Below are 18,777 nucleotides of genomic sequence, written 5' to 3'. Positions count from 1 at the left end.
AAAGATGTTCAAAATCACTAATTATTAGAGAAATGCAAATCAAAACTACTATGAGACACCACCTCACACCCATCAGAAGAGCCACCATTAAAAACTCTACAAATAACAAATGCTGGAGAGGATGGGGAGAAAAGGGAACCCTTCTACACTGTTTGTGGGAATGTACATTGGTGCAGCCGCTATGGAAAGCAGTACGGAAGTTTCTCAGAAAACTAGACCTACCATATGACCCAGCAGTCCCACTTCTGGGAATATACCTGGACAAATCTATAATTCAAACAGATACATGCATCCCAGTGTTCATAGCAGCCTAGTCACAATAGTCAAAGCATGGAAACAACCTAAATGTCTATCAACAGGTAAGTGGGTAAAGGAGATGCGGTGCATACATACAGTAGAATACAACTCAGCCATAAAAAAGAATGAAATGATGCCATTTGCAGCAACATGGATGCAACTTGAGACTATCATACGAAGTGACAAAAGTCAGAAAGACAAAGACAAATACAATGTGTCACTTACATGTGGAATCTAAAATATGGTGCAAATGAACTTGTCTATAAAACATAAGTAGACTCAGATGTAGAGATCAGACTTGTGGTTGCCAAGGGGTAGAGAGGATGAGGAATAGACTGGGAGTTTGGGGTTAGTAGATGCAAACTATTACATTTAGAATGGATAAACAGTAAAGTCCTATATAGCTCAGGGAACTGTTTCCAGTCTCCTGGGATAGACTGTAGTGGAAAATAATATTTTTAAAAATGAATGTGTATATATCTATAACTGAATCGTTTTGTTATACAGCAGAAATTGGCACACCATTGTAAATCAACTATACTTCAATAATAATAATAAAAAAAAATTCTGAGTAGTCATTCCCTTTCAAGGACCATTTTTGGTACCGCCCCTTAATTGTAGATTCCAAGTTATGTGTCCACCTTAATTCTGTTTCTGTACAGCATCATACAGCCCTCTAGTGGCAGCTGTGAAACTGCAACACTAAGTTTTTTTTTTTTTAAGAACACTTGGGAATTTGGGATGAGAAACATATAAATTTTCCTTACCTGTTTTGGGCAAACAGACTTACCTGTTTTGAAATCTTCCTTGTTTTCAGAAGCAATGCATGGAGCTTTTGTCATCTGGAGGAAGAACTAGAGGAGTGAAAGTTCTCTTTGGTGTACTTTGATTGCCTGTCATAATATAATAGACCTCAAACTTTGGGGTCACTGTCGAACTTTTCCTACCTTATTTGCATCCAGGCCAGATTCAGCAAATCTTACCATTTTGACTTTGGAAATATGCCTGGGTTCTAACCAGTTCTCAGCACCTCCACCATTCTCACTCTCCCACAAACCACCTTTTTTTGGGATTATTGTCATAACCTCCCATGATCAACAGCAGTCATATTTTCATTATGGTTGTCAGATCCTCCAGCAAGAAAATGCTGACCTCCCAGACAGATCCTGTCTCCCACTTCAGAGGCTCTGTTGTCTTTCTAGCTCACCGAGAGTGAAGTCCCTGTGAGGTCCAGAAGCCCATGCAGGGTCTCGCCTGTCTTTGTTTTGTCTGTGCTCACCCTCACGCACCATGCTGCAACTACAGGAGCCTCTTGGCCTGTGAACGTGCCAAACCTATGGTTGCCTTGGCGCTTGCTGCTTTCTGTGTCCTAGGACACTCTTTCTCCAGTCATCCTCCCCATTGCTTTTGCTGCTGCTGCTGCTAAGTCGCTTCAGTCGTGTCCGACTCTGTGTGACCCCATGGACTGCAGCCCACCAGGCTCCTCCATCCATGGGATTTTCCAGGCAAGAGTACTGGAGTGGGGTGCCATTGCCTTCTCTGCCCCCTTGCCTTTAGGCTTTTGCAAAATCATCACCTTCTTCCTGAGCTTTTTTCTGTTATCCTACATAGAATAGTACTTTCTGTGCCCTTCTTCCTGTGTTGTATTTTATCCCATTGCATTGTCAGTGTGTCATATATATCTATGTTTATTGCCTGCCCTCTTTCACAAGAATGTAAACTTCTGGAGAGTAAGGCCAGGATCTATCTTGTTCACTGCTTCATTCCTGGTATTCAGAATAGGGCTTAGAACATAGCTGGAACTAAGTGGACACTCATATGAATGAATCATTATCCATAAGAATAACCATAGTGTGTAATAATTCCTTCTCTAATATTGATCATGGGTTACACTGAGGAATCTTTAGATTATATCAAAATTTAAGAGTACATATGAATTTTGTTAGATTCTTTTATTCATGTTTTACATGCCCCTTGTGTGGCAATCCCTCATGTAATCAATCCTATTTTGCTAATGAATGTGTCTACTGCTAAATCCAGTAGAGTCTAGAGGATGCTAAGTATCCTCTGCTGATTTTTTTAACCTTTTTATTTGTGTACTTTGAGTTGACATTCCAGAAAACCTTAACTAGCTTGAGGTTTGAGGGGATCGCTTATGTTTTTTATTTACATTCTAGCATAATCACAAGAAAGTGGCAATTTTGTTTTCTCTTTTTCCAACCTAAAAATGCTCTATTCAGAGCAAAACCATGTCCCAGTCAGAGCATATTCTCAGAGGGAGTGATGCTTAGCACGGTGCTAATAAGATCAAGATAGACAATAAACATTTGTTTTTGGAAAGAATATAAGTACCTTGGTGTGAATAGCAGGCAGAATCCAGCACAATATACAGCTTTGCCTGTGCCCAAAGGGAAATTATTATTTGTTTTGGGATGCTGTGACTTATCAAAGAATATTCCCCATGTCCAAGTATGCACACTTTGCAAATACCAATGACACTTGTAATCTGTTTTATTGTGTTTGAATTGTCTGTCTCACTGTTTATTTCCTTTGGCATGGGTTATTAAGTATAAACTGCACATTAGTATTCAATCCTGTTCTTCATGATTGTTACTTCCTATTAGCAAGTGAGAACCTCAGGAGCTAGAGAATTCTTGTAGGCTAATAAGGGCACCATTTGTTGAGATGGAGTCATAATATACTTAAGACTAAGAGTTAATGCAATCGCAAATTTAAAATTATTTCCTGATAAACTGAGATATCCACTAATAGTAGTCTGAAAACCAAAATCACTTTGGCCCAGTTCATTAAATTATGGCCTACATTTCAAAGTCAGTGATTTGTGTGGATTAACATAAACAAGCAGAAAACATTATATACCATTTACTTGGCAGGAATATCTGTGTGTACTTATTGATCACAAATAATCACCAAGTGGAAAGAGTGTTGCTGTTACTGACAATGTAATACATTATCCCAGAGCAGTCTATCTGTAGATGTAAAATGTAGAGTAGGGCTTCCCAAGTGGCTCAGTGTTGAAGAATCCTTTTGCCAGTGTAGGAGATGTGGGTTTGATCCCTGGGTTGGGAAGATCCCCTGGAGAAGAAAATGGCAACCCACTCCAGTATTCTTGCCTGGGAAATCCCATAGACAGAGGAGCCTGTTGGGCTGCATTCCATGGGGTCCCAAAATGTTGGGCACAATTTAGTGACTAAACAACAAAATGTAGAGTAGCTGCTATGGATTGACATAGGCGTAGTTTCCTAAATATTTTCATGTCTTTTACTTTATAATGATGTGGGAGAAACTTGAGTCCTGATATATGGAATAAGCACTGTTACTTGGGGATTATGTAATATCTGCAATAAAATATCATTAAACGAGTTTTTAATAAATACTTGGTCATTAAAGACACAACTAAATAGCTTTGGTAGTTTTGAAGGTGAGCAAGAATGAAGATACTTTAAAAATTAAGACTTGTATTATAAAATAACTGGGAATCCATGTTGAAATGTAAGTAAGTCTAATATGGAGACTTAATTTCAATCTACAATGACATTACCTCTAACCAGTCTTAAAAGGATCTGAGATACCAGGCAGTTTCCCAAACTTGGGTCCACCTTACTCTCCTTCTCAAAAATTTTTCCTACCTGGAATTCAATCTGTTTGTTTGTTTGTTTTCTTTTTCACCTTGATAAAACCACTTTTACATTTTTTTTTCCTGGCCCATTTTCTATCCTCCTAGAATCAGTTATACCTCAAGTGTATACCATTTCTTCTCCTTTTACATTAAACACTTATCCACAATCATGAGTATTCTCTTGTATGGATTGCCTTTATTCACATATTGCTATCCATCTGCCTAGATGCTCATGCTAGGGTGCTGAAAACCTCAGGTGGTTCTGTTAATAGAACCTTCTATTTTCTTTGATGGATTCTTGATTCCAAGCTACCTTTATTCTGAGTAATTCATTTTTTGATGAACACCTGTCAAACGTACTCAAACATATTCAGAACCACAGCTGTTTTTTTTCCATTTTCATTGTACTTTAAGTCTCTATTGCCTTATTCCTGACCCCCTGCCTACCAGTTTGTTCTGTCATCAACCTAATCTTGTCCCTTTCTCGCTAAGAATTCTGAAATGGTTTTCTTTTGCTTCCATAATAAAGACCAAATTCCTTATCCTAGGCACTGTAGGATCTCCAGCCATATTTCCCATCATTTCTTTGTGAGTTCAAAATTATAAATTTACTTATTTATAAATTATCCCCCGAGCAGATGTTCGTTATTTCTGTTTCCTCTGCTTAAAATACTATTTTGCTTGTTTTTCTTCCAAGCTCCAGTTTGTTTGTTTTTTTAATTCCTCCTCATCCTCAAGACCTCACACAAATATCCATTTTTTTTTTTTAGCCCCTCATAGTGTCAAGAACAATTGTCTGAGACTTAAAACATTTGATTCTCCTAATTTTAATACTAACTAGCTATATGACCTTCAGCAAATCACTTACCTCCATTGAGTTGATTCATATATTACTTGATACCATTTGTATGACATTTACAGTATTCTGTGTTCTATTATGTGTTCATATCTAACTTGACTTACAACTTTGATTGCTCTTTGGGGACTGGATTGAATTCCTTTGTCTGTAACACAATGTGTTGTAGTTGAAGGTCATGTAGTTTTTGTGGAAGGAGTGAGAGAAGAAGTTTTAACAGATGAGATGCTATTGTTAGTGAAAGGTATGGGTGAGTGAACATCAAGGCAAGCGCAGTCTTGAGTCGGTTCCAAATGCCTGCTACAAAGCAAGCCTTTCTGGATATTTTAGTAACTGTATTGCTGGGTACAATCTGTTACCTGTTCAGTAGCCATATTACTTTCTTATATTAAAAAAGACAATCCAATCTCATGAGTAATCTAACAATGCTGCTTAGATGTTAACATGGATATGCATCATCTGGAGATCTTAAAATGAAGATTCTGATTCATCCATTCTGGAGGAAGGCTGGGATTTTGCATTTCTATTCAACTTCCAGGTGAAGCCAGTGATGTTGGTTACAGGGCAACTGAGTACAGTCGGCCCTCTGTAACCTTGGTTCCCACAACGAGGACATTTTTGATCCTCAGTTGGTGGAATCTGCAGTTGGTGAACTTGGGGATACACGGGCTCACTGTTATGAACTTGAGCATCTGCGGAGTTAGGTATCCCGGTGTGGGGGCGGGGGGGGCGGTCCTGAAACCAGCTGCCTATGAATACTGAGGAATGGCTAATAACCTAACAGAATTGGGCTGTTGCCCTGACAACAGTAGCATTTAGACTGTGGTTTGGGGGAAGGATCTGTAACTGATCTGTTTCAGAGAAAGTCAGTCTTGTTCCACATTTCTATGTGTTTATAGCTTATTAAGCATGGGTGTATATTTTCTCCTGTTTTTATTTTCAGAGGAAAGAAATGACTGGATCAGCCTACTATTAAATGCACTGAAGTTACAGGCCCTTTCTTCGCAGTCTCAAGCTGCTATTGCACCTGAGAAATGTGGATATCTTGAACTGAGAGGCTATAAAGCTAAAATTTTTACTGTGTTAAGTGGAAACAGTGTGTGGCTTTGCAAAAATGAACAGGTGAGCCATGTTACAGTGATTGCAGATTGTGGTTCCTTACAAGACAAACTACAGTCACAGCCGTGCTTTGTTTGCCTTATTAGTGTTTTATTAGTGACTTATTAGTGTTTTACTGATGGAGGTTTGCTATGCTTTGTATACTCCACTAAATGTAACAAAGAGTTGAATTTTCTCAGCTCCACTAGCAGCAGGAAGGTAATCTACATCAAATTTGAGACTAGACATCATTCTTTGAAATAGAGGAAATAGAATCAATGAAAACTGAGTTTTGAAAAGTATTCTTTAGCTGAAGTAACATTAGAAAACTACATGAGAGAATAATTAAGAACCAGTTAACCATTATAGCTGTTGAAGAAAAATAGACCTTGTTCTGTGTGTGTTGTAATTCTTTTGTTGTGTGACAGAAAATTATAAAGGAAGCACAGGTAACATATTTTCTTGAATTTACAGGATTTAGGTTTATTTGTTTTGCAGTAGATATGTCATTTGCAGAGGAGATAATTTACTAGAAGCAAGTGATTTATATACACACAAACACCCATATGCACATGTGTACATAGACATATCACATAAGTAAATAAGATAAATTGTTGGGATATTAATGTTGGTTAACATCAAAGGATTCAGTGGAGAATTTAAACGTGTTCAGGAGACTGACGTTAAAGTTTTAGCAAATTCTGTTAACTTCATTTGATTCTGTAGACTTTTTCTCTAACATACCTGGCTTTTAATATGTATAAGAAAATTACTTTCTTACCCCTTTTTAGAAATGAATTTTTAATCTTTCAGCTTAGAATATATTAGATGCTAAGTCATTATCTATGGAATTAAGTAATGTGTTGGATATCTGATCTAAGATGAAGTTACTTTGTGATAAATTATAATGGGTTATGATAAGGTAAAATATAAATGCTGACTATTTTCATAACAAAATAGAGATAACAACCTAAAATAAATAGTAGTTTCAAAAAAATTAACTATAGATCTTTATCCAAGCTTTCCTGTGAACTTCGGTGTGAACTTCTTCATTACAGTTTTGGGGATAAGATTTCTTAGCCAATTAACTATGGAAAGCATCATTGAGCAGTGTTGGCATATTAATAAGTTGGATAGTTAGCATATTCTTCAAGAAGAGTAGTGATGTACAGCTTAATAATGTGTATGAATTGAATATGAACATTTTCAGTCTGTGAAGTAAGATGATTAAAACTTTTTTAAAAAATGGAATAAAGATTAGAAATACATAATTTGCATGTATCAGAATGGAAGTTTCTCTGCCAAATTAATGGAAGTTTTCATTTTTCACTTGCACAAACCTGATGGACTTAAAATTACTAGTTTCACTGTTAGGTTACTTAGATTGTCTGAGTTTATGTTATCCTTTAAAAGTAGGTGTTTTTCAGTTCAGTTCAGTTGCTCAGTCGTGTCTGACTCTTTGTGACCCCATGAATCGCAGCACACCAGGCCTCCCTGTCCTTCACCAGCTCCTGGAGTTCACCCAAACTCATGTGCATCGAGTCAGTGATGCCATCCAGCCATCTCATCCTGTGTCGTCCCCTTCTCCTCCTGCCCCCAATCCCTCCCAGCATCAGGGTCTTTTCCAGTGAGTCAGCTCTTCTCATGAGGTGGCCAAAGTACTGGAGTTTCAGCCTCAGCATCAGTCCTTCCAATGAACACCCAGGGCTGATCTCCTTTAGGATGGACTGGTTGGATCTCCTTGCAGTCCAAGGGACTTGTAAGAGTCTTCTCCAGTACCACAGTTCAAAAGCATCAATTCTTCAACGCTCAGCTTTCTTCACAGTCCAACTCTCACATCCATACATGACCACTGGAAAAACCATAGCCTTAACTAGACGGACCTTTGTTGGCAAAGTAATATCTCTGCTTTTTAATATGTTATTTAGGTTGGTCATAACTTTCCTTCCAAGGAGTAAGTGTCTTTTAATTTCCTGGCTGCAGTCACCATCTGCAGTGATTTTGGAGCCCAAAAAAATAAAGTCTGACACTGTTTCCATTGTTTCTCCATTTCCCATGAAGTGATGAGACCAGATGCCATGATCTTAGTTTTCTGAATGTTGAGCTTTAAGCCAACTTTTTCACTATTTCTCTTTCACTTTCATCAAGAGGCTTTTTAGTTCTTCTTCACTTTCTGCCATAAGGGTGAAAACTAGCCAATCTGATCACATAGACCACAGCCTTGTCTAACTCAATGAAACTAAACCATGCCGTGTGGGGCCACCCAAGACAGATGGGTCATGATGAAGATGTCTGACAGAATGTGGTCCACTGGAGAAGGGAATGGCAAACCACTTCAGTATTCTTGCCTTGAGAACCCCATGAACAGTATGAAAAGACAAAATGATAGGATACTGAAAGGGGAACTCCCCAGGTTGGTAGCTGCCCAATATGCTACAGGAGATCAGTGGAGAAATAACCCAGAGAGAATGAAGGGATGGAGCCAAAGCAAAAACAATACCCAGCTGTGGATGTGACTGGTAATAGAAGCAAGGGCCGATGCTGTAAAGAGCAATATTGCATAGGAACCTGGAATGCATGTTAGGTCCATGAATCAAGGCAAATTGGAAGTGGTCAAATAGGAGATGTGAAAGTCGACATTCCTACGGAATCAGAGAATTAAAGTGGACTGGAGTAAGTGAATTTAACTCAGGTGTTTTTAAAGTTTTGTTAATACTTTTTTGTTAGCAAGAAATTATATGAAATTCTTGCTTTCATATTAATATGTCAGCATGAAAAGCATAATGACCATTTGTACCTAACAAACGACCACCATTTGTTAGGTACAAGGTACTATGCTAATTAATTTATAAACATTTGTTTTTCATCCTCCCCACAAATGTAGGAGAAGATATTCTCATCCACGTTTTATAGATGAGGACAATGAGGATTAAGTAACTTGTTAAAGGGTTACAGTTCATCATGCAGAGTTTAAGACAAGAACTTTATAACCCTAAGCCTAGCTTCTTTGTCACTACATCAAAATGTCTTTTTAAAGTGTATGTTGAAAAGAAAATTTCTGGCTTATGACCTTTTAGAAATAGCCTAAGGACTCTTTCCTTGAATAACTTATTTGCCTAGGTAGTTCAGAGTATGCATTCAGTAAACATGTCAGACACACTTAAAGCAACACGTTTACTGAGGAGGACAGTCTTCTTTTCCAGGAAGAAAAGTCTAATGGCATCTAATGAAGTCTTGGACTTAGAAACACTTTCATGTACAAGTAATACATGTAATCGCCTTAAAAAATTAAATTATTCGTGCCGGACTCTTCCTCATCTTTCAAGAAGTAAACCTATTTTTAATGAATGTATATTTCAAGACTTTTTCAATGCATTAACATGCTTATTTATGTACCCTTAGAAAGTGCATACTATTGTTTGTGTATGTGGTCTTAAAAGATCGCATCATATTATATGGAGCTAGGTCTTAAGGGACTTGGTCTTGAGTCATGTCTTCAGGAACTAGTTGGCTCAAGACTAGACTGATAAATTAAGGGAGGCCCTTCATGGTTAAGCCTTGACATATTCCAGTTTCATCTATTTTATATCCTGGTGTATATCTTTCTTTCCAAAGGAAGGTTGCTCATGGGTTTTCTCACATGGTTGAGCAGACTGTAAAAAGAGCTTGAGTGATGGACTAAATAAGGAGCCCTTCTCATGAATGCAGAGGTCTTTTAGCTGTGTTTTAGAAAAAGCATTAAAAGATAGTGAAATAGTTAGATGTAAAAGTTTTATATACACAATACATAAAGTAATATTTTTTTTTAAATGATAGGAAAAAAACTGTGAAAATGTAAGAGGTGTTAGATTTGAGTCTCTAACTTAATTTGTATTGGATCTAATTTAAGTTCATGCATCAAAACAATTTTAAAAACAGTGATTTTTATTGCCCACCTAATGTAAAGTATAAATAGAATAAAAAGTAAAGCTGACGTATACCCCTCTCCCTCACATATGAACTGTTTTCATTTTTCTTGCCTCTATTTGAACTATTTCCCTGGTAGCTCAGACGGTAAAGCGTCTGCCTACAATGTGGGAGACCCAGGTCCAATCCCTGGGTCGGGAAGATCCTCTGGAGAAGGAAATGGCAACCTACTCCAGTACTCTTGCCTGGAAAATCCCATGGATGGAGGAGCATGGTAGGCTGCCTCTATTTATGCATATAATAGTTTTACTAATTTTCTTTGGAAGTCTTTCCAGAGGGAGTAAACAAACAGAGGGTAGAGGTGGAAGAGTAGCTGCTCCAGCTTATGTTGAAGCGTTTTTAAAATGGAAAGTTGGAAGCTTATTTAGAGCAAAGAAGATTGAACTGGGTGGTAGCAGTTCTGGGTTTTCATTCTTGCTCTGCTACTGATTGGCTCAGATAGTTAAGCTAATCTCTTTCTGTTTGAATGGCATCTTGTGAAAAAGAGAGTGGGGTTACTATCTCTAAGACCATTATTTACATTTCATGTTAAAGTTCCAGATATCTGGGCTCTTATCAGACCCATTGACTTAGAATTCCTGGGCTTGCGATTGGAATCTCCATTCCTGTAAAGCATCCCAGTTGACTCAGTGACTGCTGACAAAAACCACACACAGTAAAACACTGCTCTGTGGGGTTTTCTTTTTTAAAAATTATAAGCATCCAGCAAAAGAGTTAAAGTATTTCTGGAGCTGGAAAATGTATAGAGCTCTCCTTTGTCAGCACTGAGTGCTGCTTTAGTTTGTCCTTTCTCTTCTTGGGCTTGCTATACCCCTTTTTGTGGTTAACTTTCATTTAAGTGAATCTTCTTCCTGATGGAACATTTTGGAATGTGGGAACGTTTAAGTAGAAAGTTAAGAAAATCTTTATTAATGGTAATAAGTTTTTAAATTTTGAAGAACTGGTCTCAATAAATTGTGTATGATTGTAAACTATAGCTGCTGTTTTGTTTTTTTTATTTTTAATTTCTATAATCTTAATTTTTATGTAAAATTTTAATTTTTCAGCTTATAAATTGTATGATGACTATTTAATTCCTTTTTCTTAATGCAAACTTTTATTATCAGAGTGTGATCTATTGGAGAGATATTTGCAAAGTCAGCATAAAACAAAGTTCTTGAAAAGCAATTTGAAACTCTTAGTTCACATAAGTTCTTTTAACTCTGTGTGTATGTCTGGAAATTTACTCTGATTTTGTGGATTATTGTTCATCTTTTCTTGTGCTTTTTCCTCTACTTCCAATAGGTGGCCTTAAGATTTCCATGTCAAGCATCTGTACAGATATACTTTTAATACTTTTTCATTTTTTTCTGGGTCCATCTCTTCTACTAAATCAAGAACTTAAGTTTTGTAAGTTAAAAATGACTGTTAGATTGGATTATCCGAACTATGGTCTTATTTTTGAAGTTCTTTACTTTTTAAGAAAAGTAGCATGATAAATGCAAGGAGACAGCAGTCTGCACATTCTTATCAACAGTTCACTGCCAGATCTAAACTCTAGACAATTATCATGAACTTTTCATTTTATCAGGCTTCCCTGATAGCTCAGTTGGTAAGGAATCTGTCTGCAATGCAGGAGACTCAGGTTTGATTCCTGGGTCGGGAAGATCACTTGGAGAAGGGATAGGCTACTCACTCCAGTATTCTTGGGCTTCGCTTGTGGTTCAGCTGGTAAAGAATCCGCCTGCAATGCAGAAGACCTGGGTTTGATCCCCGAGTGGGAAGATCCTCTGGAGAAGGGAAAGGCTACCCAGTCCAGTATCCTGGCCAAGAATTCCAAGGACTGTAGAGTCCATGGGGTCACAAAGAGTCAGACTCGACTGAGTGACATTCATTTGACTTTTCATTTTATCAGTTGCCCAGTTCAAAGATTCACTTTTTAATATCTTTCTTTCACTTTCATTTTTTAGCAGATTGTTGAAATTAACTTGAAGTAGCTTCAAAGTAGGAGAAATGCCTTAGGGAATATTAGGATTTTTTTTTCTTTTTTTATTTTCACATAGGCTATATGAAGATATGTATAAAAACATTTATTAGAAAGATGCAAAGTAGAAACAGATACCAAAATTCTTTACCTGATTAGTGGCAAAACACTGGTGCTATTATAATTATTATATTATTAATATATATTATTATTATATAAATTGAATGTTATCTGTTTAAATGCTTATACCCTCTCACAACCCACCCACACCCATTGTTTAATTTTTTCACATTTTCTTCTATTCCTTGTTTTTGCTTCCATTTATATACCTACAATATATTATAATTATGATAGTTTTCCCATATTGTTACTTCAGCTTTGTTTAACATGAATTGTGTGATAGAATTTGTAGAGGTTATGTTATAGTTCCCCATGTTTCTGTATTTGTTCATCCATTTTACAAAAATTTATTGGTTACCTCTTCCTTCCTGAGTGCTGCTCTAGATACTAGGTGCTCTGTGGTAACTCAGAAGGTCCCTGCTCTTTGGGAACTTACCTCCCCTTGTGAGTAACACATAGTGATAACATAAATGAGTGAGATTTCTGAGAGCCTTCTGTCTGTCTGTAGCCTTTTCTTTCTTTTTGATTCACTTTTTGTACAAGAATCCCTGTGACCCTTTTCTAAAGAATTGCTTGTATTTCAAATGCTGTTAGGTATATAAATAAGTACTAGCTTCATTTTAACATTGACAGTGTTATAATTTTTATATTCCCAACTTAAGACTGTGACAGTTTCCTTTATTCACCGTATGCCCATAGGAGTTCCAGGCAAGTAGCTGACAATAAACATTTGTAGAATGAAATTGTTGAATTAATAGTCATTTATAGCTGTTTTCAGGACTAGAGAGCTTATAGTTGAGAAAATTTTTCATCTTAATATTATTTTCTTCTTTATGAATTTTCATTTTTTTTCCTGTTTATTGGAATTATTTTGTTGTTTCTATTTGAACTCTTCATATAATATAGATATTAATCTTCATGTCATATTTTCTGCAACTGGTTTTCTAAGCTGTTGCTGCTTTTGCATTTTCACTTAGTTTTTGCTGCATGGGAATTTTGTTTATAGAAATAAATTGTGGGTTTTTTTAATCAGTTCAAGGCTTATAGACTTTCTCTATTTTGGAAAATAATTATTTCATACATTTATTTATCTTAAAATGATGTGGGTGTAGTATATAAGCCAGTATTTTAAAATTTTATATAGGTAATGAAATAAGAACATTCACTGATGTGTATATGTATGTGGTATTATATATAAGGTATTGCTGCTCGAGTGAAATTTCTGCCAATAGATATGAGGCGAATTGAAGATAATTGACTTTGGTTTCCATTTGTGATGTTGTCCTGGCAGTCAGCCTCCCATCTTTTCCTGATGAGTTTTTGAATATCATGTTAATATTAGGGACTTCATTACAACCAGATGTCTTGCTTGGTGGGTTTGTGTATCCATTTAATGATAATTGTGGCATTGAGGTTTTAACTACATTCACTTGATTAAACATTCTCAAATCCGGGTATAACAAGAGATTCATTCCCCCAGTGTAATGTTCCCCTGTGTCTGGTATGGGAATGAAATTCTAATAGAATTTAAATAGACCCCACAGGGCTCTGGCTTGTGTGGTACAGAAAGAAGCAGCAGGATGGAGGTGGTGGCCTCAAATTCTCTGGGTTCTATATCTGGCCAAACTCTGCATCTGGTGTTTGCCCGGAAGTCTGATGCCAATGTCACACAATGCCACATCTGTTTTCCACAAATGTCTAAGCACCGAGTTCTTAAATTCCTGGCAGGGAAACCTGACATCCGTATTTCCAAAAATAGGTTTGAGATTTTAGCAAATTTGGGGTTAATAAACCCTTCTTTAATTTTTCTTTTTAGGAATGAAACCATTATTTTGCTCTTTCACTTTGTAGTTTTAAAAGGTAGCTCGAGCCAGGCTCTGTTACTACTAATTTGTACAAATAACCCATTTCTCTGTCTTTGTAAATATTTGTCACTTATTCTAACCTGAATGTTGAATATGGAATCATTGGTGTGAATACTTCCAGTCACTGTAAATGGATATATTCTTATTGAAGACAAATTCTGTATTCAGAACCTTCAAATGAGAGGACTGTCTGGATGTATTAGACTTTCAACTTGTATTTCTTCATTCAATTTTTATAGCAGTTCTATAAAAGGTAGATACTACTGTCTTTTCGTAAATGAGGAAATTGAGGTCTGGACAAATTAAGGAACTTGCCAGTAGTCACAGAGCCGGTAAATGGATCAGCCAAGATTCTCCCCCAGTTCCGACTCCCGGTGCTCACGATGTCATTACTGCCTTTGCAGCATCAGACCTCTTCTGCCAAGGGCGGTCATTCATGCTCTTTGGGATCACACGTTGTGTGACAGCAAATTAACTGTGAAATATAGCTTCCTCCAGAGTCTGTTTTTAGCTTTATGCTTTCCATAACAATGTATTTCTACCTATGGAATTTCTATGCTGTTGTTTTTTCACTACAGTGTATAGGATTTTAAAGGTTGAAATTTAGCATGTTCCTGGCTCATCCCTATTTTTTCAAAATGAAAATAGTGCTGACAGATTGTAGTTAATGGGTAATTTATTTTTAATTTTCATGAAAGTTTACCATTCACATTCCATTCCATTTTTTAACATTTATGTACACCTGATAGTTATTTTTAAGCATGCATTTTCTTGTAATTAACTTTTTAATAGGTAATATGTTCAGTTGGTTTCAAATTCAAGAGGAATAATATAACGGTAATAATAATAGCTAACTGGGACTAGAAAGCACTTACTGCCCCAAGCATTCTTCTAAGCACTTTTTATGCATGAATTTAATCCTCATACAGTGATGCAGTAGGTACTACTGGTAGCCCTGATTTGCAGACAAATGAGCTGAAGCAAGCGAGGTACATCTGATCAGTCTGGTCTGGACTTTGTGGGTTTATCAGTCAAGTGTCACCTCCTTTGGGAAGAATATGAACTCAATACTCTCTTTTTTGGATCAGATTCAGTGCTTACCCTACAGACATGGATTATTCTTTTACTGCACATGTTACAATTCTCTCTCATTTCTCCTCAAACTGTAAGCTTCCTCAAGTACCCCCATCTCATGCTTTTGAGCAGGCCCACCACTTAGCATAAATTCTGGCTGTCTAGAGGTACCTACTCAACATAGTTTTGCCAGGACATATTCTCTCATTTTAAAAATGGCTGTATCTTCTCTCCCTTCTTCACAGAATTGTTAGGAAAATCAAATCAGAGTTCATAGCTGTTTGTAAGCTTCAGAGCACTAAGCAAACAAGTATTAAATCAAGTATGGAGTGTGTGTGCTTAATGAAGACCAGTACTTTTATATCCTTTGGATATTAGCAAAAGGATTGGCATGCAGGATGCATAGGTTCTTGACAATCCAATGTGTCACTGTATTCTGACCATCCTGTTTCTAACCAATAGTCTTAATAACTTCAAGTGCTTTTTTCATAATCTGATTGCATGCTTTTTTTTTTTTTTTTTTTTGCTCTGCTGAAGGCCTAGAGAAATGTTTATATCCTGATACTTAGATGACGTAGACTTGTACTGTTTAGATTCTACAACTGGTTCTGCTGTCTAATTCAGTGTTTCTTAATACTTGTTACATATGGAAATCATAAGGTGGTAGTTTTGTTTTGTTTTTTAACTGAAAATCATTAGGCTTTGTCTTCTGATTCTTGGGATCAGAATCTCAGAGTGGAGGGAGGGAGAGTTCAACACAGGTAATTTTGATGAGGCTCTAGGAATGGGATATATTCTAAATGTGTTCTAAAGGGTATGTGACAAGATGGCTTAATGTCACCACAAATATTTTTTTAATAAGAAACGCAGTCATTTCATTTTAATAGCTCTCGAGAGCACTGACATTTATTTTGTTACTCTGCTGTACATTTTACAGACCATTTGTGCCGGTGAGTTCAGTGGGTACTCTAATTACTCAAAACCATATGGCCTTGGCAGGCAGCTGATAAATGGGTTACAGTTTCTTTCCAGGCTGAAAAACCATCTTTTCCTTGCTTGGGATAAATTTGGGGCCTTGAGCTGAACCTCACTTATTTTATTTTTTAACAGAAATTGCCTCTTTATATGTAGATATTTCACGACTTGCTTGTAGAAATGAGGCACCATCTCTTTAGGCTGGAGCCTTGATGAGTCTCATCAGTTTCTATCCAAGGCTGTCAGTCTTACCATCTGCTGGTCTAAGTGTCTATTTCCGCCCTTAGTAACACAGCACCTGCAGGCCAGGCCCCCATCAGAGAATAATAATCAGAGTAGTCTGTTAGCCAGCTATTGGCACAAGTTGCATCACGGAACATTGTTTGAGGAGATGCAGCCTATTTTATTCTAGAGGTACCCCCATATCAAGCTGGGTCATCAGAAAGCTGTTTCTCTAAAGTGTCTTCTTACCTTGCTAGCCCCATTTTATTTCCCCATTTATAACAGAGAGTTTGAGTTTCCAATCACTTAAACGTTGAAAGTTGGTCCAGCAGTTGCATTATCCAGTGGGAACATTGGTATGGATAATTGAGAATTTGTTTTCTGTAATTATAAGTTAATTACTTTAAGTAAATAAGTTCTAGCATACTATACGAGAACTGACATTGAGGGTTGTGGGCGCACCGGTGTGCGGCGGGAGAGTGTACATAGTATGCTAGATACTAACAACTGTGCTGACATACTATGCGAGAACTTGTTACAGTGGAACATGTTGGAAAAGTTTGGCTTCCCTCCTGCATACATATCATTTAAGTACTGATTTTTGTTAGGTGGGCTTGCAATACAAAGTAGAAGTATGTCACATTCTTCCAAGTATTTCACAACACCTAGCATGTTCCTGTATCTTTTATATTACTGATTCCATTCCTGGTTTGTTTCTCCCAACAAAAGGAGCCGTTTGTTCTTTCATCAGAAAAAAATCATATTCAGTTTACAAATGAGTCATTTCCTCATTCTAACTAAAATGTATACATTTTTAAAAACATGAAGCAAAATTTTTCTGCAGTTTGTGAATGGAAACCCTTTATGAGTGTGGAAAATTTGTTGCATTGTTGTTTTATTCCACTTATTTTATCAGCCAGGAATGCATTAGTGTCTCTAATGACAGAAAACTGAAGGATAGGGTAAATAGATTAGGAACTTGTTTGTTTTAACAAATTTCTTGCTGAGGCCATCAGGGAACAAGATTTTCTTTTCTTTTTTTTCTCACTCTGACATCCTTACAGTATAAGAATTTGTCCTCAGGCTTTTCATCTCAAGGATGCTTACATTCTAAAATGGCTTTGTTATTTCCCAAGAAGATGTTATTTTCCAAGAAGATGGAAAGGGGTGAAAAGTCTTTTCTTCCAAGATTTGTCTCTCCTCCTTACCCCCCAGGCTGGAAATTACTTACATTTTATTGACCAGAACTATGACATATGGCCCCTCCTAGCTGCAAGGGAGATAGGAAAATAGTACTTTTACTTTTAGCTTGTACAACAGGTGAGACAAAGAGAAGGCAGCTTCTGAGGTGTTTCTTTCACAGTCTCTGCTGAAAGTGTCCTTCCTGAAAGTAGACTCATATTTTTTGCAGTTATCTTTAGTATGGATAATTTTTCCTAGTCATAATTTAGGAATTCAGAGTACATTTAATCTGAACCTATTGACAGAGATAATTCATTTTTTGAAGTACAGATTAATTATATTTTTAAGGTGTGAGATGGTTTGATAAATCAAATTCCAAAACCCTTATGGCTAGATAATATATTACATACTTTAATGCTTTTAGGTGGTAGACTGTGTGCCTTTTTGAACACTCTAATTTTGGTGGGACAGGTTGAACATAGTGGCTGCAGGTGTTGAACAAATGGCATTTTCCATACAAAAATAGCATTTGAGGAGCTTTTTAGGAATCTAATTGAAGGAAGAAGAAACTAATAAATTTAGAAATGAGATAAAATTGTAAAACAAGTAATTCTTTTGTTTGAGAGCAAACGAGGAAGATAGTGTGATAGAACAGAGGCAACACCCTACAGCAGAGAGAGAGCCAGTAGTCAGGCGGCCTGGGTTTCTGTCCTTCTCTAGCACACGCAGCCATCTCCTCTTCCCATGTTACTTTACCTCTTTGAGTTGTGGCTTTCCCTTCTTTTTGTCTAAACAGTCATTATACCAACCTCACAGTGTCATTTGACTCCCCCCACCTAGAAAATGGGAAGGGTTAGTTTCCTGTTAGTTCCCTTTTTGAAATGGCTAAAGGTGAAAAAGTGCCTAACTGTTCAGAGCAAGGCCTGTGTAGCTCAAGATCTATGTCCTAGTCAACTTACGTATTGTGTGGAAAAAAGCTTTGCTTTATTAGTAGCCTGGCAGGCTTCAAATGCTATCATGTTATCATGTATTTAAAGTGTGTGTGTGTATGTATGTGTGTGTATATATATATATATATATATATCATGTATATAAGATGTATATATTTTATATATCATGTATATGAAATAAGAAAATCACTCAATGCATTTTTAATGAATTGCTTAATTCCATATTTACACGTTGAAGTAAAATTTAATGAGATTTATTAAATTTTAGAGAATATAATTTTATTTTCAAGATCCATATTTTCATTTCTTTATGATTTTTTGTTCTTCTCCAAACTAGGATTTTAAGAGTGGACTTGGTATTACCATAATCCCTATGAATGTAGCAAATGTAAAACAAGTGGACCGAACTGTAAAACAGTCTTTTGAAATAATCACTCCCTACAGGAGTTTTAGGTAAGTTATATTTAAACAGTTTTTGTTTGTACTATTACAGTAAAGCTTAGGTGATCCATTTTTACATTGCCAGTCATGATTTGACTTCTTTTTTTTTTTTTTTTTTTTTTTTTTTT

At 36.6% G+C, this 18,777-nt stretch overlaps 1 protein-coding gene across 1 annotated transcript in view; it reads left to right on the top strand.

Annotated features, from left to right (window-relative positions):
* Positions 1 to 18,777, top strand: part of ARAP2 (ArfGAP with RhoGAP domain, ankyrin repeat and PH domain 2) — a 201,877-nt gene that overhangs the window by 58,676 nt on the left and 124,424 nt on the right. Inside the window, exons 9-10 of the mRNA XM_010852420.1 lie at positions 5,737 to 5,915; positions 18,546 to 18,661. Of these exons, the coding sequence (XP_010850722.1) occupies positions 5,737 to 5,915; positions 18,546 to 18,661 (295 nt within the window). The remainder of the gene's footprint in view (positions 1 to 5,736; positions 5,916 to 18,545; positions 18,662 to 18,777) is intronic.

This window comes from Bison bison, unplaced genomic scaffold (assembly GCF_000754665.1).
Source record: "Bison bison bison isolate TAMUID 2011002044 unplaced genomic scaffold, Bison_UMD1.0 scf7180017864310, whole genome shotgun sequence".
Classification (NCBI taxonomy): Eukaryota; Metazoa; Chordata; class Mammalia; order Artiodactyla; family Bovidae; genus Bison; species Bison bison.
This window is presented reverse-complemented; position numbering and strand designations above follow the sequence as displayed.